Source organism: Silene latifolia, chromosome 9 (assembly GCF_048544455.1).
Source record: "Silene latifolia isolate original U9 population chromosome 9, ASM4854445v1, whole genome shotgun sequence".
NCBI lineage: Eukaryota > Viridiplantae > Streptophyta > Magnoliopsida > Caryophyllales > Caryophyllaceae > Silene > Silene latifolia.
Window position 1 is genome coordinate 10,551,151 of NC_133534.1, and position 22,259 is coordinate 10,573,409.

The 22,259-nt window shown below is 43.1% G+C and overlaps 1 protein-coding gene and 1 non-coding gene across 2 annotated transcripts; one reads left to right on the plus strand and one right to left on the minus strand.

Annotated features, from left to right (window-relative positions):
* Positions 1-12,307: 12,307 nt before the first annotated feature.
* On the plus strand, positions 12,308-12,414 carry LOC141603398 (small nucleolar RNA R71). The gene has a single exon (XR_012525277.1). It is a non-coding gene; the product is annotated as a small nucleolar RNA R71 (small nucleolar RNA).
* A 4,268-nt stretch (positions 12,415-16,682) lies between these two features.
* LOC141600577 (uncharacterized) lies at positions 16,683-20,649 on the minus strand. The gene is made up of 5 exons (XM_074420819.1): positions 19,738-20,649; positions 19,288-19,497; positions 18,306-18,861; positions 16,868-18,039; positions 16,683-16,817 (listed from the first exon to the last, which is right to left on the minus strand). The coding sequence occupies exons 1-5, from the start codon at positions 20,647-20,649 to the stop codon at positions 16,683-16,685; spliced, it is 2,985 nt and encodes a 994-aa protein (XP_074276920.1).
* Positions 20,650-22,259: the final 1,610 nt, after the last annotated feature.

A 22,259-nucleotide genomic window follows, 5' to 3' on the forward strand; every position in this document is an offset into this window, starting at 1 on the left:
CTACTTCACTTCCTTCTAAAAACAAACTCTCTTTTGCAACACACTTATCTCTTTCTTCATGATTTTGCCATCATGCCATTTCTTCGTTTGGTCCTTATAGATTTTGGAGCTCTCATAAGCCTCCAATCTCAATTCCTCAAGCTCATTCATTTGGAGAAAACGTACTTCTCCGTCGGCATCAAAGTCAAAGTTCATCTCCTTAAGAGCCCACCAAGCCTTGTGTTCTAGCTCAACCGGCAAATGACAAGCCTTCCCGTACACAAGCTTATAGGGGGTGGTGCCAAGGGGTGTCTTGTAGGCGGTTCTCAATGCCCATAAGACATCCGGGAGATTTTGCGACCAATCTTTCCGGCTCTTGTTTGTGACTTTCTCCAAAATGGCTTTAATTTGGCGGTTAGAAACCTCCACTTGCCCACTAGTTTGAGGGTGGTAGGCAAGGGCGGTTTTATGCCGCACTCCATGTGATTCAAGTAGAGCTTTGGAAATACTTTTGCGAAAATGAGATCTGCCATCACTTATGACTACTCTTGGTGTTCCGAACCTTGGGAAAATCGTGCCTTTGAAAAGCTTCATCACAACCTTGCTATCATTGGTGGGGGCGGCTACCGCTTCAATCCATTTGGACACATAATTCACCGCGACCAAGATATATTCGTTTCCACAAGAGTTGGGAAAGGGTCCCATGAAGTCTATGCCCCAACAATCAAAAATCTCAATCTCCAATATATTAGTCAAGGGCATTTCACTCCTCTTTCCAATGTTCCCAACCCTTTGGCAAGCATCACAAGATTTAACCAAGTAGTGGATGTCCTTAAACATGGAGGGCCAATAAAATCCACCTTGGAGGATCTTGGCAATGGTCCTAGAGGTGGCCAAGTGTCCCCCATAGGCGGAATTGTGAACCCGGTCGACAATCTCCAAGCCCTCCTCTCTTGAAACACATCTCCGGAAAATTCCATCCCCACACTTACGGAACAAGTGTGGGTCATTCCAAAAGTATCTCTTAGCGTCATTCCTCAACTTCCGCCTTTCCCTTTGTTCCATTTCATCCGGTAAGAAACCACTCACAATGTAGTTTGCAAGATCCGCAAACCAAATGGTTTTGATGCTAACTTCCATGAGTCCATCATCCCGTAACCACTCATTGATGGGTCCACTCTTGTCTTGTATTCCATGATCTTCAACCGTCAATCTTGATGGGTGGTCGGCTACAACATTTTCCGATCCGGCTTTATCCTTAATCTCTAAATCAAATTCTTGGAGAAGTAGGACCCATCTCAAGAGTCGGGGCTTTGCATCTTTCTTAACCATTAATTGTCTCAAGGCGGTGTGATCGGAGTAAACCACCACCTTAGACCCAACAAGGTATTGTCGAAATTTTTCAACGGCATGCACAATCGCTAACATCTCCTTTTCGGTTGTAGCGTAGCCACATTGTGTTTGGTCAAGAGTCTTGCTTGTGTAATAAATCACATGATGCTTCTTATCCACTACTTGCCCAAGTACCGCACCAATCGCGAAGTCCGAAGCATCACACATTATCTCAAAAGGTAGGCTCCAATCCGGGGCCCGGATTATGGGAGCCGTCACCAATGCTTCCTTCAACCTATGAAAAGCCTCAAGACAAGATTCATCAAACACAAAGGGGGCATCCTTGAGAAGTAATGAGGTTAATGGTTTTGCTATCTTTGAAAAGTTTTTGATGAAACGCCTATAAAATCCGGCGTGGCCTAGAAAACTTCTCACTCCCTTAACATTGGAAGGAGGTGACAAGTTCTCTATAACGGCAACCTTAGCACCATCAACCTCAATACCTCTACTAGAGACAATGTGACCGAGTACAACTCCTTCCTCTACCATAAAATGGCATTTTTCCCAATTAAGGACGAGGTTGTGCTCCGCACATCTCTTCAACACACTAGTCAAGTTTTCAAGACCATGATCAAATGAGTCTCCATGGACTCTAAAGTCGTCCATGAAAACTTCCATGCTTTTCTCTAAAAAGTCCGAGAAGATTGCCATCATGCACCTTTGAAAGGTGTCGGGCGCATTGCAAAGCCCGAATGGCATCCTACGCTAGGCATAGACTCCTATAGGGCAAGTGAAGGTCGTCTTTTCTTGGTCATCGGGGTGGATGGGAATTTGGAAGAACCCGGAATAACCGTCTAGAAAGCAATAGTACGCATGGCCCGCGAGCCTCTCTAGCATTTGGTCAATAAATGGAATCGGGAAATGGTCTTTAAGGGTGGCGGCATTGAGTTTCCTATAGTCAATACACATCCGCCACCCGGTCACGGGTCTAGTAGGTAGGGTGGTGCCATCCTCTTGTTCAACCATTTGTACCCCCCATTTCTTTGGTACCACGTGAACCGGACTAACCCATTTACTATCGGTTATTTGGTATATAATACCGGCCTCTAGAAGTTTCAACACTTTATTTTTTACCACCTCGGCCATTTTTGGGTTTATCCGCCTAAGACCATCTACCTTGGGTTGACTCCCCTCTTCCAAAACAATTCTATGCATGCACAAACTCGGGCTTAAGCCCTTGATGTGATCAATGCTATACCCAAGTGCCCCTCTATGAGTTTTCAAGATTTCCAAAAGCTTCTTTTCTTGGGACTCACTTAGGTTAGCATTAACGATCACCAGGTAAGCCTCCCCCTCATCAAGGAAAGCATACTTGAGTGAGGGAGGAAGGGATTGGAGTTGTACCTTTGGAGGGAGAAAACCCTCTACTTTCTTCAAAAGTTCCTCATCAACTTCATGGTCTTCCTTCATAGCTTCATCATGCAAGGAGATTTGAAAAATCTCTTCCATTTCCATTTCCTCTCGGGATACTTCATGCACTACTTCATCAATCAACTCAATAGTGCTCAACCTTTCCATCTTTGGTCCTTTCATCAAATTAGGTAGGTTAAATTCGACATTGTTGCCCTCAATTTGGAAGGTTAGCCGCCCATTCTTCACATCAATGAGAACTCCTCCGGTAGCCAAAAATGGCCTACCTAGGATGATGGGGGTATGGCTATCCTCCGGAATATCGAGGACAACAAAATCGGTGGGAATCAAAAGCTTTCCAACTTTGACGGGTACGTCTTCAAGCACCCTCATAGGGCGCTTGACGGACCCATCTGCCAATTGGAGAGTCATTGAAGTGGGAGCAAGGTTTTGAATACCGATTCTCTTGGCAACTTTTAAAGGAATAACACTCACACTTGCTCCCAAATCACAAAGAGCTCTAGATATGGGCACACCACCAACTACACATGGGATTGAAAAGCTTCCCGGGTCACCAAGTTTAGGAGGCATTTTATTAAGGATATGAGCACTACATGCCTCTTCCATAGCCACTATTTATTGGTCACCCAAGACTCTTTTCTTTGTCAAAATATCTTTCAAAAATTTTGAGTAGGTTGGCATGTTCATAATCACCTCCGTAAAGGGTAGGGTAACCTCAAGTTTCTCAAGCATATCACAAAACTTGGCATACTTAAGGTTCTCCCTACTCTTAATGGCTCTTGACGGGTAAGGAATTTTAGAAACAAGTTGGGAATTGGAAGATACCTTTGGAGGAGCCGAACTCTTTGTTACCTTTTTAGAATGTTGCAAAGGTACTTCTTCAATAGCTTCTTCCTCATAAGGGAGGTCTTCCACATACCCATCAACATCCTTGTCCACTTGAATTCCACTTCTAGACAAATCTTCACAAACTTTCTTCCCTTTCTTGTCTTCACTAGCTTTACCCAACGGTTCAATGGGTGAGCTTTCCTCTTCATCATTCATTTCCAACTCATCTCCCTTGGGATATTCATCAACTTCCAACTCAAGATCTTTGTAAGGGTCCTCAAGCTCTACACCGCTCCTCAACACTACATCATGAGCATGGTGGCTATTTGAGGCATCCTTGGAGCTTTGTCCTTGGGCCAATAGACCACCGGGCGGGCGTTGAGGGTTAGCCATAGCGTGAGAGGTCATCCTAGATTCCATTTCTCTCATGTCCTTAAGGAAGGTAGCCCTCAAGTTTGCTTGTTCTTGTTGAGTTGCCTTAGCAAAATTTGTCATTTCTTGACTATGTTGAAGTTGCATGTTCTTTATCATCTTCAAAAGCTCAACTTGAGATATCTCACCTTGGGGTTATTGATAAGGTTGGTTGGCTATGGGTAAAGGGAACCCATAGTCATACCGAGCATTGGAACCTTGGTTGTTGTTTTGTCCCCCTTGGAAGTTAGCTCTAGGACCATTGTTGTTGAAGTTTGATCCTTGACCTTGTTCTTGAGACCCATGAACATACCCTTGGCCAAATCCTTGATTTGCTTGATTCACTTGATTCCCTTGGTAAAACCCTTGGTTGCTTTGGTTTCCACCAAAATCTTGGTACTCTTGTTGTTGGTTGCCATAGTTTTGGTTTTGGGGATTAGTTCTTGGATTGGGGAACATTCCCCTTGGTTGAGCAAAACCGAGTGGGTTGTTTTGGGCTTGTGATTGGAGATGTTGAGGATTTTGAACATTGGTACTTTTGTAGCTAAAGTTGGGGTGGTTCCTCAAACCGGGATGGTAGTAGTTGGTATTTAGGTTGTAGACATTAGGGTTGTTGTAGGGTGGCATTCGTGGTCTAGGATTGTTGTTATTGTAACACCCCCGCACACCAGAACGCCTTAACAAGGACCACCCCAGTGTATGACGGTGTCACCATCTCGGTTTCCCGAGGAAGTAGATCAAATTAGACAATAAAAGAACAATTGTAAAATATTAATATATCTCATACAATACAACTTCAAGACAAACTCTTTAATAATGAAGGTACAACTACAACACTCATGACACTGCATCTCTAGACTGGTAGCGTGATGACTCGATCCCTCCAATCCTAGCAGCCACAATCAACAGTACCTGCTAAGCCAACTGCTCACCATCCCCGAATGGATCACCGCAGATACCACAAAACAACACGGGGTCAGTACTGACTAATCAAAAGTAATACAGGTCAACAAAGTAAGCAGCTGATCATCCTCTATCCCAGTCTCTCAATCTCGTACAGTAACCGACTACACCCCGAAGGGTGTAGCCCTGCCAGATTACCCATCGCAACAGGTAATCCTCGCCGCCAGTGGTTGACCGCAGCCCATCCCACCTAGTCCAGCTCCTCAACGAGCGACAACAATCCATGTCCCTTAATGTGCACATCCCCTCCCGTGGCGGGTTCCACGGAGGGCGAACTAGGGTGTGAAGCCACTCCCGCAAATGACTCCACCACAATCACACATACTACAGCATCACAGCTGTCACAATACCTCAACCGTCCCATCACAACCACACCAACGCCATCACCACGACACCCAACCTCAGTTGATCAGCATATAACAAAAATTATGAAACACATGCAATCTTAATCAATTAACAGTACTGAGTAGGAGAAACCCTACCTCGTCGCAAACATGTAAGACCTCCATAAACAGCCACTCACAACTCCAATAATTATCTTAATTATGATAACCATCTCCTATTACACAACTATACTCAAAGAATCACCCAAAAGAACACAAGGCATAAACTTACCTAACATTACGCATCGGCGGTGACGTAGACGGCCACCACACACGTCATCCTTCCCCAGCGAATCCCGTCCTTCCCATGGTGGAGGTTTAGGCTATAAACATTAGAGTATGAAGATATGGGGTGATAGGAGAGGGAGATAGGCTAGGGTTAGAGAAAGAGAAACTGTCGAGGAAAATGAGAAATGAAATGAATCTCGCGAACTTGCATTTATATTAACGTGTCGACAGCAGCCATACTCGGTCGAGTACGGGAGTACTCGGCCGAGTAGGCTCTACTCAGTCGAGTATAGGTGATACTCGGCCGAGTAGCCTCAGCTAGGTCGAGTAAACAATCCTATAAAACTCATGTTACAAGCCTGATCCCTCACCCATTCATCCCTAAGGTCTGTTTGGTCAACAAGATCGGTCAACAGTGTTCTTAAATATCCTGGGTATTACAGTCTTCCCCCCTTAAAAAGAACTTCGTCCCCGAAGTTCAGCCCGCACGCCACTCCCCTCAGGGTTAAGCACTGTGACACTAACCACCTACATAAAGGCGCACAACTCCAACCATCCTGACATTACTGCCATATTACATTACTCAAACAACAATCATCTATCACAGCTACTATTCCAAACAATACTAATCACCAACTATCACATATACTTACGGAAATTAATTAATCCATATGCACTCTTTTGTTAAAAGCGACACACCGACTAGCAACAATACACAACTGCAAAACAGTACTCAACCACCACATTCCGTACACCTATACAAAGTATCACATAAATTGAGACACCCGAGCAAAGTATAACCTTCATATTACTTGAGTACAACATGGATACAACTTCAAGGAAACATAATTGTAATTCCGAATACCAACATGCATAACATACATGTGATTCCAAATATTATAGGCATAATTAAATATTTATTTCCGCGACATTACTCTTTCCCTTTTAAAGGAACTTCGTCCTCGAAGTTCACCACTAGCTACTTCCCGTGCCCAAAGCCAACACACACATCATGACGGTGACATTACTCATAAACTCTTGTAGCACCACTTACTTTATGAAATTACACGCTTGTGACTCCTAGAGACATAATATTCAGCAATTAAGTAGTGCATATAAATTCAATTATGGGGTTAACAAAAGATAGCAGCTTTATTTGTGACCAGTTGGGCGATTATAACCGTAACTAAACATAAACACGTATAAGACTGGTGACCGATACAGCACTGTATGAGTATTGTATTACCTTTCTATATTATTTAAAGACTCGGGTAGCCCCCTAAACAATTAGGTTCCTGGATACCAACCAATGCTATATAACGAAACATTCACGAATTAATGGGTTATCTCAACAATCGCATACATGTGACATACTCATAATCAAGATTTTAAACAACTTATTGTACAAAATAACAATATAAGGCACCAAGAAACTCCGTCATACAATTATTCACCTAACTCATGTAATTCACATAGCTATTACACGTCAGGGTATCTGTATCAGCAATAATCGGCCGAGTATGAGTGGCTACTCGGTCGAGTAAGCTCTACTCGGTCGAGTAGGGACTATGCTCGGTCGAGTTAGCTCTACTCAGTCGAGTAGGGACTATGCTCGGTCGAGTTATGATAGACAGAGAGCGTTTTGACGACATCACATAGAGCATTCACAAACAACCTGCATCAAACTCTTCCCGGCAATATTAAACACAACTAATTCCTAACATAACGAAATCCAACACGTCTCCACACGATAAATTAAGTAAATAACGGCCTTATGGCCGAGTACAGTCATCCAACAGTAGATAATAAATCCCGATAGTAACATCCAAAACAAAAGTAATAAATCCAACACAAAAGAAATAAACCCAACACCAAAGAAATAAATCTAAGCAATCTAACAGCACAAGATCAATAACGAGGACCCTCCTCCATGTCATCATCACCACCTGCGCCAGAAGTACCTGCGCCTGAACTGCCCACATCTGGAAAACCTGCTGCTGATGCTGATGAATCTCCTCCTAGCTGACTTCCATAGTTGGCTCCCCACGGTCCCGCAAGGCAGCCAAACTCAGTCTCCTCCGGAGGTCTTCAGAAGTTCGGGCCAACTCCGTAGCTGTGGAATACTCCCGTATCCACTCCCGGTCCCCTCCACCAGACAGGCTGTGCTAACTGTGTCCCTATGCCCTGGTTAAGGGTCATCTCATGTAGGTTGCGGAGCACCAAAGTAGTGGAGATCCGCTCAGCCAGGTCACTCGGCTGCATCCTGGGGTCATGCACTGTGGGGTATGGCGAGTACTGGTAAGGATAGAAGTCAGGGGCGGAGTAAGAGGGCTCGGGCGCAACCGGCTCTGCTCTAGACTGCCTCACCCCACGGCGCTCTCGAGGTGGGGGAGGTTCCTGCTGCTGTCCCTCAGGCACGGTGACAGGCTCAGGTAGGTCCAAGAGAATCCTTGGGTCAATCAGGTAGGTCTGGGGCTCAGGTCTAGGAATGGCACAAGTCTCCCACTCAGCCAAATGATCAACAACAGGGAGATGGGCTGGGTCCGGAAGCACCATCCACATAGATCCCCTCACCCTCCGGGCATAAGACCCGTCATCCATCTTCCTCAACCATCGTTCGACGCCGATCGAGCGTCCATGGTGGGCACAATCTCTACATACTCATTCCCCTCAGGAGGTGGGGCCTCAAAATTTGTCAGGCGCTGAGCTAGGCGGGTCACTATAGCCCCGCAAGCAATGTGTCGGGTATTGGACTGTGCCATGCGCTCGAGACTAGAGCACACTACCCCTGGAGCACTGTAGTAGAATGGTTTCAGACGGTGTAGGTTAAGGTAAGACATAAGCAACATGACCTCATGAGAATTAAGCTTGCTCACGTCGTCTCTCGAGTACAACAAACAGGTCAACATCCTTAGAAACATACGAAGGGAAATGTGCTGTACATCATTAATCAGCATGGCACTGGCACTAGGGGCAGGTCTGCTAGTCAAATATGGAAGGTAAAGAGGTGCACCGCTGTTCTTGGCTACATCACTAAGGTACCCATCCCCCTCGGCCTCTAGACCCAAATGGTCAGCAAACTCGTCTAGGGTAAGCTCATGATCCTCATTCATGAGACGAAAAGAGACAGTCTTTCCCTTCTTGTCATAAGCAAAAGAGCTCAAAAACTCCAAAGTCAAGTGGGGGTAGGATTTCTTCCTCAGATGATACAACCCCTCCATACCCAAAATCTGAAAGATATGAAATATGTCCTCTTTGATCCCTAAAGTCTCAAGGACACCAGGATTAACACAGCGGGTGGGACGGAAAGGACGACGCATAAGGGCCACAAAAGCCTTACGATGATTGAAATCAGAGAATATTACCGATGGATGTGCCTCCACCGGCGGAACTACAGGTTCACTGCTTGACTGACCAGTCTCAAGCTGGACATTAGCACGAGTTCTTTTGTAGGTTAAGCCCCTGGTTTTCACCATACTGCAAAAGAACAAGCTTTAACAGGGGATTGACACAAAAATTCTTAGCGCAAAAGACGGACTGTTTTAATTGTATATCGATTTTAGAACGATCTTTTAAGACAAATTTATCAGAAAATCACCAACTACCTTACAAATTATATGATTACAAGCTTTTAAGTTGTCTCAAATTAAAGAATAATCATCAAATAGAGAGGGTTTCGTTTTTGACAACCCTAGAATACAGAAATTGAATTTTAAACCAAGAAATTGCTTAAACAAGAGCATCCATGAGGTCTATATACAATTAAATCCAAGAATCAAAAAGATGAAGACTCAATTTCAGTTGTTCACAGTGGGGATTCGGAGTTTAGCTGACATTATACCATAACTTTGAAAAAAAATAAAGAGAGAAATCGACTTAAAACTTTACCTTAGGTTGGTTTAAAGCAAAGAGAATGAATTAATCACCAAGGATGACCCCAAAAGCTTGAGAAAGGAAGGATATTGAGTTTTAGAGAGAAGAAGATGTGAAGATGGGAGGCGGAAATAAGAAAGAAAGGAACGAAAATAGGGTTTTTGTATAACCCGTATAAGTTCTGCTACAGTAATACTCGGTCGAGTATTGGGCATACTCGGCCGAGTGTCGACTACTCGGTCGAGTATCCTTCTTGATCGGTCGAGTTTTCAAGGACAGAAACGATTATAATTTTCACCAAACGGACACTCGGTCGAGTAGCTTGATACTCGGCCGAGTATGGTGTACTCGGTCGAGTACAGTCATCTACTCGGTCGAGTTTCCAAAAGTAAAAAGGAAATCAAAATTTTCATTGTTCCTGCAAAATAAATAATATCGTTCGGAGTTCCGTGCAACCGGCTCGTCACTATTAAGGCTTAGTTCTACCACCTAAACACATACTAACACGTATTTTTTTACATCCACCACCAATACTATCATCATTACCACTCTCATTCCTCACTATGCCACGAAACTATTACACCTTATCCTTTTAGCATACTCAGCAATTAATTACGGTACCTGCAAGGTTTAGCTCTTATATCACATCATCACAGATTCCGCTAATCACAAGATATACACCTTAATCACATTTACAAGGCAGCAATTAAACACACAACACAATCATCGTGAAACAAATTGATTAACTTACCACTGGTCGCACATCGCAACAATTCCATCACCCACTCCAAACTTTTCCACACATACACTTTGACACACATCATCATAAACATAGATGCACACAATAATCATCACTAAGCAATCAACGACTCTCACTAGTTACCCTTTTTCCCGTGTCTGGCTTAAGTTTGATGGAACCATGATTTTGAAATGAGGGCGCCTACTCACCCAAAATCTAGCATCGGCTGGGGCTCCCAACGTACATACACCAGGTTCATTTAAATTGACACCCTATATTCATTAGATTCATTGGTTCAGGTTCCAAAATCGTCGGCTCTGATACCACTTTGTAACACCCCTACACACCAGAACGCCTTACCAAGGACCAACCCAGTGTATGACGGTGTCACCATCTCGGTTTCCCGAGGAAGTAGATCAAATTAGACAATAAAAGAACAATTGTAAAATATTAATATATCTCATACAATACAACTTCAAGACAAACTCTTTAATAATGAAGGTACAACTACAACACTCATGACACTGCATCTCTAGACTGGTAGCGTGATGACTCGATCCCTCCAATCCTAGCAGCCACAATCAACAGTACCTGCTAAGCCAACTGCTCACCATCCCCGAATGGATCACCGCAGATACCACAAAACAACACGGGGTCAGTACTGACTAATCAAAAGTAATACAGGTCAACAAAGTAAGAAGCTGATCATCCTCTATCCCAGTCTCTCAATCTCGTACAGTAACCGACTACACCCCGAAGGGTGTAGCCCTGCCAGATTACCCATCGCAACAGGTAATCCTCGCCGCCAGTGGTTGACCGCAGCCCATCCCACCTAGTCCAGCTCCTCAACGAGCGACAACAATCCCTGTCACTTAATGTGCACATCCCCTCCCGTGGCGGGTTCCACGGAGGGCGAACTAGGGTGTGAAGCCACTCCCGCAAGTGACTCCACCACAATCACACATACTACAGCATCACAGCTGTCACAATACCTCAACCGTCCCATCACAACCACACCAACGCCATCACCACAACACCCAACCTCAGTTGATCAGCATATAACAACAATTATGAAACACATGCAATCTTAATCAATTAACAGTACTGAGTAGGAGAAACCCTACCTCGTCGCAAGCATGTAAGACCTCCATAAACAGCCACTCACGACTCCAATAAGCATCCTAATCATGATAACCATCTCCTATTACACAACTATACTCAAAGAATCACCCAAAAGAACACAAGGCAGAAACTCACCTAACCTTACGCATCGGCGGTGACGTAGACGACCACCACACACGTCATCCTTCCCCAGCGAATCCCGTCCTTCCCATGGTGGAGGTTTAGGCTATAAACATTAGAGTATGAAGATATGGGGTGATAGGAGAGGGAGATAGGCTAGGGTTAGAGAAAGAGAAACTGTCGAGGAAAATGAGAAATGAAATGAATCTCGCGAACTTGCATTTATATTAACGTGTCGACAGCAGCCATACTCGTTCGAGTACGGGAGTACTCGGCCGAGTAGGCTCTACTCGGTCGAGTATAGGTGATACTCGGCCGAGTAGCCTCAGCTAGGCCGAGTAAACAATCCTATAAAACTCATGTTACAAGCTTGATCCCTCACTCATTCATCCCTAAGGTCTGTTTGGTCAACAAGATCGGTCAATAGTGTTCTTAAATATCCTGGGTATTACAGTTATAGCTTTGGAAAGCATTAACATCTTGAATGTTCTCTTCATAGCCACCGGTATAGTTGTTGGAACACAAGTCATAGGTATGACCGCTTCCTCCACAAAGCTCACAACTTGAACCTTGAACCACTTCTTCCATGGGTGGCCCATGTGAGGTCGCGGCTTGGTGCACTTGATTTCTTTGAAGCTTTTCAAGTTGTTTTGTGAGTAAGTCGAGCTTGGCATTTGTCTCGGAGTTGGAGGAGTTTTCCTTAGGGAACTTTCCATTCCTTCTTAACATGTTTCCTCTAGACCCATAGTTTGCTTCCGAATCTACCATTTTCTTGATCAATGCCATGCCCTCTTCATCATTCAAGTGGTCAAATCCTCCCCCCGCGGAGGCATTTACCATCTCTTTAGTCCTTGGTAGCAAAGTTTGAAAGAATGTTTGAGTGATGTACCATTCCGGTATTCCATGATGGGGGCAACTTGCTATCAAGTCTTGGTAACGGTCCCAAGCTTCACCCAAAGACTCCCCGTCCTCTTGTTGAAATGTATGAATCTCATTACGGAGCATCGCGGTCTTTGATGAAGGGTAATATTTGGCCATGAATGCTTTAGCCAAGGCATCCCAAGTAGTGAAAGTATCCGGTGGGTGAATGTTCAACCATCGGTCCGCTTTGCCCGTCAATGAAAACGGGAACAATATCATTCTCAAGGTCTCTTCGGACACCCCATTCTTTTTCATCATTGAAACTTTCCTCTTAAACTTGTGGAGGTGAGCATGGGCATCCTCTTCAATATGCCCCCTAAACAAATCCTTCTCAACTAACCCGACTTGGGCGGGATGCATTTCAAAGTTGTTTGGGGCCAAGGTGCCAAAATTGATGGGATTACATGAATCATTATGGTTGGGCCGGTTATGATCTCTAAGAGCCATTTGTGGTGGAGGATTTTGCATGTGATGTGGTGGTGATTGAGGTGGGCTATTTGGAATAGGTAAGTTATGAAAAGGGTTTTCGATTAAAGTCTCAATTGTGATATTTGGTTGAATTGTAGTTGTGGTATCAAAATCTTGTGGGATGTGTGAATTGGGTTGGTCAAAGTTTGCTTGAGGGGAATTATTCCTTACTCTCTCAAGAGTCCTTGTCCTCAAGGTTCTAAAAAGCCTTTCGGGGTCGGAGTTGAAGAGAAGAGCTTGGTGGTTCCTTCTAGGCATGCACTTGACAAATCGTTAGTCTCCTAGTGTTGTTACACACTAGGGGAAGGCAAGAAATCACACACTCTACAAAGAACACACAACTACTAAAACAAACTAACAATTGAGATAAGACTAAAGCAAAGACTCTAAGAAAAACTAAGTATAACCTAACGCCATCCCCGGCAACAGCGCCATTTGATAGGTAAGAATTATCGATAGGGTCAAATCGCTTACCACAAACAAAGATAACCCAATTTAGTCGTAAATCGGGGTCGAACACGAAGACGGCGGGGGTTTCTACTTAGTCTAACTAATAGTCTAGTCTAGTCAAAAACGAAGAAAAGGGTTTTGATTTTAACTTACTTGATGCAACTAAACAAAGTAGTATAGAAATATGTGTTCGATTGATTAAAAGACTAGGGTCTTCGGGGTCATCTAAATGAACTATGGGCAAACAAGTCGATTAAATAGTCTAAGGTGAAGGTTTGTCCTAGAGGTGATTACCAACTTTCATTGAGCAACAACCATTTCAAAACAAGCAACAAGACCACTAACAAATTCTCATTCAAAGGAGGAATTAAGCTACTAAGACAAAAGGCACAAGCTTTCACTCACACAATTCGTCAAACACCTTGTATGCAATGCTAAGAAAGACAAATTCCTACACCAAAGACTCAAAACTATCAATCTATCATGCCCAATAATCTTATTTAGACTCCCCCTAAACCCTAGAAGGGTAACTACTCACTCATGTTGAAATTAATCATGCTAACAAAAGGAGAAGAACAAATAACATAAAGAGAAGACATGGAAATGATTATAGCAATTATAAGAGACAAAACCAAAATGTAAACAATTGATTAACAAGGTAAATAAGAGAAGAGGTATACAAACAAAAGTAAAGGTGATTGCTTTGATTGAATAATATGAAGGAAAACCTCCAAAATCTCCCAATACAATCTTCCAAAACCAAGTGTAAACAATTGATTCTTACTAATACTAACTAATTTCACTAAGTAATTAATAATTATTAGGGAAAGATTAAGTCTTGCTTAAGAAAGGATTACAATAATTAAGGAGAATTTTCAGATCTAGGGTATGTCTGTTCAAAGGGTTTAAGGAGGGGGTATTTATAGTCTTGCCTAAGATTAAGAAGAAAAGAGGAGAAAAGCCCAATCTCGTCAGCTGCTGCGTCCTGCCGGTGGACCGGCTGCCGGTTCGCCTACCGGCAGGGGCGTCAAAATTAACTTGAAGTTTGGAAATAGCTGGCAAGTGTGTTCTACCGGTGGACCGGCTGCCGGCCTGCCGGCAGAACACGTCTTCAAAGTCTTCAAATTCTTCCTTGTGTTGCGTTCTGCCGGTGGACCGGCTACCGGTGCTCCTACCGGTACCGAGGTCAAGCCTCTTTTTTCTCTTCTAATTCAAATTAATTCAAGCCGCTGTGTTCTACCGGTGGGTCGGCCTGCCGGCAGAACACAATATCTTGTATTTCTTCCTTCTCTTTGGCAAAGTGGGGAGGTGTCATGCCGGTGGGCCGGCCTGCCGGCCTGCCGGCAGAACACAACATTCAGGTCCCTTTCTTCCTTCTCTTTGGCAAGGTTGGGAAGGTGTTATGCCGGTGGCCAAACCGGCTGCCGGTCTGCCGGCAGAACACTACACTCAACAATTCTCACCTCTTTTTCATGTAAAGGCATTAGAATGCCTTCCTTGCCCCAATTCCTCTATACTCGACTCGGTTCCTGCAAAAGGATACACAAAATCACAAGTACGGGGATTGGGCACAAAATGCAAGGAAAGGCACACGAAACCGACTCGGTATGAGTCGGAATGCGTAAAAGAAAAGGGAAATTAGGTGCAAATAAATCATATATCAATAACTTATACCTACTATAATACCATTTTTCAAATTTTATACCTAACATAATTTTCTTTCATAACTTATACCTAATATCCTAAATTCTTCCAAACATAATACCATATTGCAAACCCGACGAAAAAAGCACTCAAATCCGGCTGAATTCTATTTTTAATCAAAATATTATGATATTGTTTGACAATTTTACCCTTATCCAAATTAACCTAATTATATACCCAATACAATTACCCGCTTACCAACTGTCATTACTAACACAACCACCAACCACCACCAACACCACCAATACTCGACTACATCACCGACCACCCTCAAGCCGTGGCTCTCCATTCCCTTCGTCAACCGCAGATGAGGAGGCAAGAAGGTGTTTATGTGGTGGTAGTTATGGGTGTTATTGGGTTAGATCGATGGGAAACATGGTTGTTAATTATTTAGTTTTGAGTGGTGGGGAGAGAAAAGGGTGTTAATGAGTATAAGAATAAGGGTAAAACGGTCATTTCGTCTTATTTTTTGCCGGAATTGCAATTTGGTATTATGTTTGGAAGAATTTAGGATAATCGGTATAAGTTTTGAAAAAAAATTATCTTAGGTATAAGATTTGAAAAATGGTGTTATAATAGGTATACGTTATCAATTTACCCTTATTATTATTGTTACTGCACTAAATTAATAAATATCTTATAAAAATAGACCGTCTCACAGTATAAGATCGTTTTATTCTAAAATTTGTATAAAAGACATGTTTGTTATTTATTTAGTAAAAAGCAACTTGGGACAGAGGGAGTAGCAGTTTTATACTCATATTACAGTCGTATGAGCTTTTAGAACAGTGAGCATGTCGGTCAATTGTAATTTGGCCATATTAGGATTATTGATCACCATATTATAAAGATAATAATATGTTGTTATATATTGCATCGCACAATTAATTATTACGACCCGTGCATTTTTTGCACGGGTATAAAACTAGTAGTTAGTATTGCTGAAGACGGGTCAGAGCAAGTGACGGATAATGCCACTCACAAAACGAATAGGGGGACAAGGTGGGGGCACCCCCATGTGCTTCCCTCTCTCCTCTATATGGGTCATTTGTGAGGGAAAATGGTATCCGTCACTCCAAAGTGAGGGATACGTGCCGTCACAAATGAGATTTTGTGTAAAACTAGTTATCTTAGAAAGATACGTTACTGTCCTAGGGGGTGAATAGGATAGTTCATAATCTTGCTCAAGAAGCTCTTTTGTAAGCTATGCTATTTGTTGCTGGCAAAAAAAAAAAAAAAAAAAAAAAAAAAGATCACGTAAGGCAGAAGTTACATGACTAAATATTATATACAGATCATGTGAGGCTAAATATTTTCTAAAAGGACGGAGATAGTCATTGGGACTCCGCGCGCGACAACTAGTTTATATTAAAAGGCTGAAATTATGAAATAGAAAAAGTTAAAATACCATTTTTTAATCTCAAATCTACCAAAATTTGTTGGTCTAACAGGTTGCATGTTATCGTTGCTTCTTCCCCATACTCACAAATTCATTATTTTATTAGAATGATGATGGGCGTTCTCTTCCTCAACTTGTAACTTATTATAAAAGTGATGAGATATTTAACCCTGTTAAATGAATGAATCGATAATCTGTCTCTTCCTCATTCTTATTCCAAAATATATAGACAATACATATTAGGGTTAGGCTCACAGCCCAATACAAAACAACATAGAGACGGGCCTAGTACAGACCCGTATTATAGTCCTATTACCCCCCCCCCCCCCTCTCAAGTTGGAGCATATGGGTTGAAAATGCCCAACTTGCGAACCAATGATGTGAACTGCGACACTCCGAGGGCTTTGGTAAGAACATCGGCCAACTGAACAATAGTCGATACATGAGACGGCGCAATGAGTCCTAGCTGAATAGCATCCCGAACGAAGTGACAGTCAATCTCAATATGCTTCGTACGTTCATGAAAACCGGATTTTGAGCGATGTGCAAAGCGGACTTACTATCACTGAAAATCGCAACGGGCGTGGGGTGCGACACACCCAAGTCCCCTAGTAAACCTTTGAGCCACTTAACTTCACAAGTAAAGGCACGAAGAGCACGATACTCCGCTTCAGCAGAGGACAGAGAGACGGTGGGCTGCTTTTTAGTCTTCCACGAGATGGGAGACGAACCCAAAAACATAAGCCATCCTGTTAAGGACCGACGAGACTCAGGACATTTAGCCCAATCCGAGTCACACCATCCGGACAACTTCAAAGTAGACAGAGCAGAGAGAAGAATACCTTGACCGGGAGTGCCCTTTAAGTAACGCACAACACGTAGGGCCGCATTCCAATGATCCTCCCGAGGAGCACTCATGAACTGGGACAAAAGATGTACGGAATATGACAGGTCGGGTCGAGTAACAACAAAATAAACTAACCTGCCTACTAATCGGCGATACGGCTCAGGATTAGTAAGGAATTTGCTACCACTGCAACCCAGCTGATTTTGTTGCTCAATGGGAGTAGAGACGGGCTTGCAACCGAGAAGACCCACCTCCTGAAGAATGTCGAGTGTATATTTACGTTGGCACAGAAAAATTCCATCGGTGTGACGAGCCACTTCGAGACCCAAAAAATACTTCAAGTCGCCTAAATCCTTCATATGAAAGCACTTATGCAAATACTCTTTGAAGGAAACAAGGGCATTTAGATCATTCCCAGAGACAATGAAATCATCGACATAGACAAGGACATGAATGCGTACCGAGCCCTTCACAAAAATGAACAGAGAGTAATCATAGTAGCTCTGGGAAAAACCGTACCTCTTCAAAGCAGACCTGAGCTTGGAAAACCAACACCGAGGAGCCTGCTTGAGACCGTACAAAGACTTCTTCAATCGACACACTAGACAGGGCACCGGAGATTGGAACCCCGGAGGCAACCGCATATACACTTCCTCCTCCAAATCGCCATGAAGGAAGGCATTATGGACATCCATCTGATGCAAATGCCACTTGTTTGCAGCTGCCACAGTCAGAAATGCACGAACAGTGGTCAATTTAGCGACCGGAGCAAATGTCTCATCATAGTCCACTCCTTCGGTTTGATGATTACCGAACACAACCAAACGAGCTTTAAATCTCTCTATGGTAGAATCGGACTTGTATTTATTTTGTACAGCCACTTGCTTCCAAGAGATTTCTTACCAGGAGGAAGCGGTTCCAGTACTCATGTCTTATTATCAACCAGAGCCTTCATTTCAGTTTCCATAGTCGTGCGCCAGGCTGCGCTCTGAGCTGCTTCTTTGTAATTAAGAGGCTCGTTATGGGTCATTAAAGCTTCCAAGTAAGAACGATGTGGAGACGAAAATTTCTTACATGATAAATAATTAGCTAGGGGATACGGAGTACCTAAGGTTGGCAATGACACGCGGAGAGGAGCGGCACTAGATGGACTACTATCATTATCATCATCACTGTCAAAATTAAGAACATAGTCACGAAGAGTCGTTGTTGGAATCTTACTTCGATGTCCGCGACCCATGGGGGGAGACGGTGGGGAGCTGTCATTGGCGGGCCCAGCAGAACCAGTCATGGGCGACCCACCGTTGGTGGACGGGGTACCCGGTGGTGTTTCCTCACGGTCATTAGTATCCGGAGCAGCGAGCTCATTGTCCCAATTAATCAGCAAATCAGGCTCATTAGTGTCATTTGAAATATCAGAGGCAGGGACTTCACGTGAGGATGTAGAAATGAAAGGGAATTGACTAGCAAATTTATCAACCTTCGACTTTTGATTATGAGCAAAACATAAGGAGCCAAAGACCCGTAAAATGTCAAAATTTGGAGGTGTCTTAAAGATAAGCTCATATGGTGTTGCATCATTAAGTAAACGGGAAGGAGTACGATTAATAACAAACGCAGCAGCAAGAGCATATTCCCCCCAAAATCGAATAGGAAGACCACCCTGAAATCGCAAGGCCCGAGCTACGTTTAAAATATGTTGATGTTTTCGCTCGACTCTTCCATTTTGTTGGGGGGTACCCACACATGACGACTGAAACAAAATTCCTTGTGTAGAAAAAAACGGTTTTAATGTATGAAATTCGGTACCGTTGTCACTCCTCACAATTTTTATGTCAGCGGAAAATTGTCTTTTAATCATGGCAATAAATAATAGGAATTTATTAGTGACGTCGGTTTTGGCATTTAATAAATAAATCCATACTCCCCGTGAAAAATCATCAACTAATGTCAAAAAATATCGTGCTCCAGTCGTCGAAGGAACATCGTAAGGTCCCCATAAATCACAATGAATTAACTCAAAAGCATTCAAACTTTTATTACTGCTCAAAGGAAAGCTGCTACGAATGTGTTTGGCTCGATGACAAACCTCACATGGTTGTGACAAAGAATGTTTGTTATTACGTAAGAAAGGAAGCAATTTAACAATTTTCTCGGATGGATGACCCAGCCTATTATGCCATAGCTTGAAAACAGACGACCCAGATGTCACCAAGTTCACCTTCTCCGGTTTTTGACAGAGATAGTAGAGTCCATCTAGCCTTTCACCCGTGCCAATCGCCTCCCTCGTATCCCGGTCCTGTATAGTGCAAGAATTAGCATTAGTAATGAACTCACAGTGCAAGGCATCACTTAGCTGAGAGGCCGAAATTAAATTACAAGTTAATTGAGGCACATATAAAACTGGATCGACCGAGATAATCGGAGTGACATCAACTCGACCCACAAGTGAAGCAAGAATTTTCGAGCCATCAGGTAAGCCCACAACACGATTCGAAATATTTCAAACATCACAGAGCAACGCATAATTACCAGTTACGTGATGAGAACATCCCGTAACAATCAACCACTTACCAGAATGATCATGGGTAGGCGTACCATATACTGTTACTGATGACGCGGAGGACGTAGACGCCATTTGAGGTGCATTCACAGGAGGTGTCGAAGGGGTAGTATGAACAGCATTGCTAGAGTTAGATTGAAAGCCATCCCCACGACTGCCACCCTCCTGTTGTGAGCGAGCGCTATTCCCACTGTCACGCCCCCCACCCCGTCCACGCGTGGATGACCCACGGCCAGCACCACGCCGTTGGCTTTTTAACTCGTAATACCAATCAGGAACTTCTCCTGTTAGATCAAAACACATGCTACGGTCATGCCCGTTACGTTTGCAATGATTACAGTACATCAATTGACGCTCAGTTCGAGACATTTGAGATGGGGGTTTATTGGGAATAGGACTCTGTGAGCGAACATTAAAACTCGCTATTTCAGTCGGAGCCTCGGGAGTTTTACCAAGGCCACGCACCCGCTCTTCTTGACACACCATATTGTAAGCCCGAGCCACTGTCGGCAGTGGGTTTTGCGCCAAAATCACAGACCTTAGAGACCCATACTGAACCGCGTGCAGACCCAAAAGGAATTGATGCAAACGATCGGATTCACGTCGTTCCAGATGTTGCTTGGCACTAGTACAACCCGAGCAACATTTATACTCGATAATGGGTTGATGTTTGTCAAGGTCGTTCCACAACTGGCATAATTTTCCGTAGTAGACCGTGACAGGCTTCCCTTCCGACTGCTGACAGTCGCGAAGACCCGCTTGAATTTGATGGATCCGAGACCCATCGACAACACCAAATCGCTCTTGCAGAGCATCCCATAAACTTTTAGCATTTTCGAATTTTGGAAGCAAGGCACGTACCTCAGGGGAGATAGATTGTCGATTCATTCATTTAACATGGTATCAGAGCCCATGGCTAAAGACCTGGGTTTCATGGGCCAAAGTTTGCAGTCGGACGAGCAAAGTTGCTCAGTTGAATTTGTCCGGTCTGAGTTAATACTGGGCCATGTTTACAGCTGGACGAGCAAAGTTACTCAATTGAATGAATTTGTCCAGTCTGTGTGAAAAGTGGGCCTCACATGTGAGGGGGAGTGTGAAGAAACCCACCCCAAAGTTCCACATGTGAGGGTTGTCCCACATTGATAAAAGAGAAGAAGAATTACCACTTTATAAGGCAAGGGGCTACTCCCTCTATTGCCAATTGGTTTTAGAGTGGAACCTCTTTGACCTTATGAAGCGGACTCTCTCTCCTCCATTTGGGTGCGGCCCAGGCCCGTTGCATGATTTAACAAACCCGTTTATACTTATCCGTCTACAGTGAAATTTTGTGTTGCTTAGAGCATCCGCAACGATGGGGTTCCCCATATTTTATCTCTCTTTTTCTTATTCGTCCACCTCATTTTCCACTAACTTTTCCATCTACCCTCCCCAATCTATAACTTTATTTATGCAATAATGGAGTTCCCCATTTACATATAAAAATTTGGGAAGCTCCCCAAAAAGAACACAATTTACCCTTACTTTTTTTTTTGGAACTTTCTCTAATAATGGTGGAGCCTCAAATTATGGGGAGGTTGGTGCATTAGTGAGGTTCCTCATATGAGTAAAAAAGTGCATATGAGGAAGTAGTTCTACACCTTTGTGGTTGGTCTTATAGTTCCTCATGATTCTCCCTATTTCTCCGGAGGATTGTAATCTTCAATTTATTGCGAAGCCAAAAATCTCGATATTTGAACCATGCAAATTGAAGATGCTCATCATTGACTTACTGTACTTGTCAGATATCGGTATTTGAACAATACGAATTTTAGAATAAAAAATTCACTCCTTCATTGTTATCTATACGACTGTACTCCATAAAATAATTTCATATTGTGCCGACGCCCAAATATTTTTTTTTTTTTTTGGTTTATATGTAAGTTTATAATTTATCCATCAAGTTTCTTAAAAATAGCTGTTTTTCGTCGATTCAGGCCCTTAGGATTTAGCAACCCAAAAAATTAGCTAAAAAAACAGTAGAACACTAGAGTCAAAGTTCTGTATAAATCCCGCACTAGACTTTTGTATAACCGATCTGGGACAATTGCAATGGAATCGTATTAAACATTGAACATGTTGCTCGGAAGTTTAAAGTTGCAACTAACGTAGTTAATGCGATGATCGGAACAATTGACGTACAAACTATGATCAGTACCTTTTCATGTGACTATGTAGCCTGTATGTGATATGGGAGATTATTTCTTTAGTATGATGTGAGTTTGCGACATTATTGAGCCTGTAAATGTTGATTTTTTTAGCGTCGGTGTTGGGCCGTGTCAAAACAAAGACCATCTCATACAAGTAAATCGGCTAAATGAATCGAGATTGAGGTAAAACAGTCATGAGTTGGATCAGAAAATCAACCTCGCCCATACGAATTAGTTTTGAATTAATAAGTCGGTATACAAATTATTCAACATTGCGTGACGAACATACTTCATAATAATAGCTAATTCTGA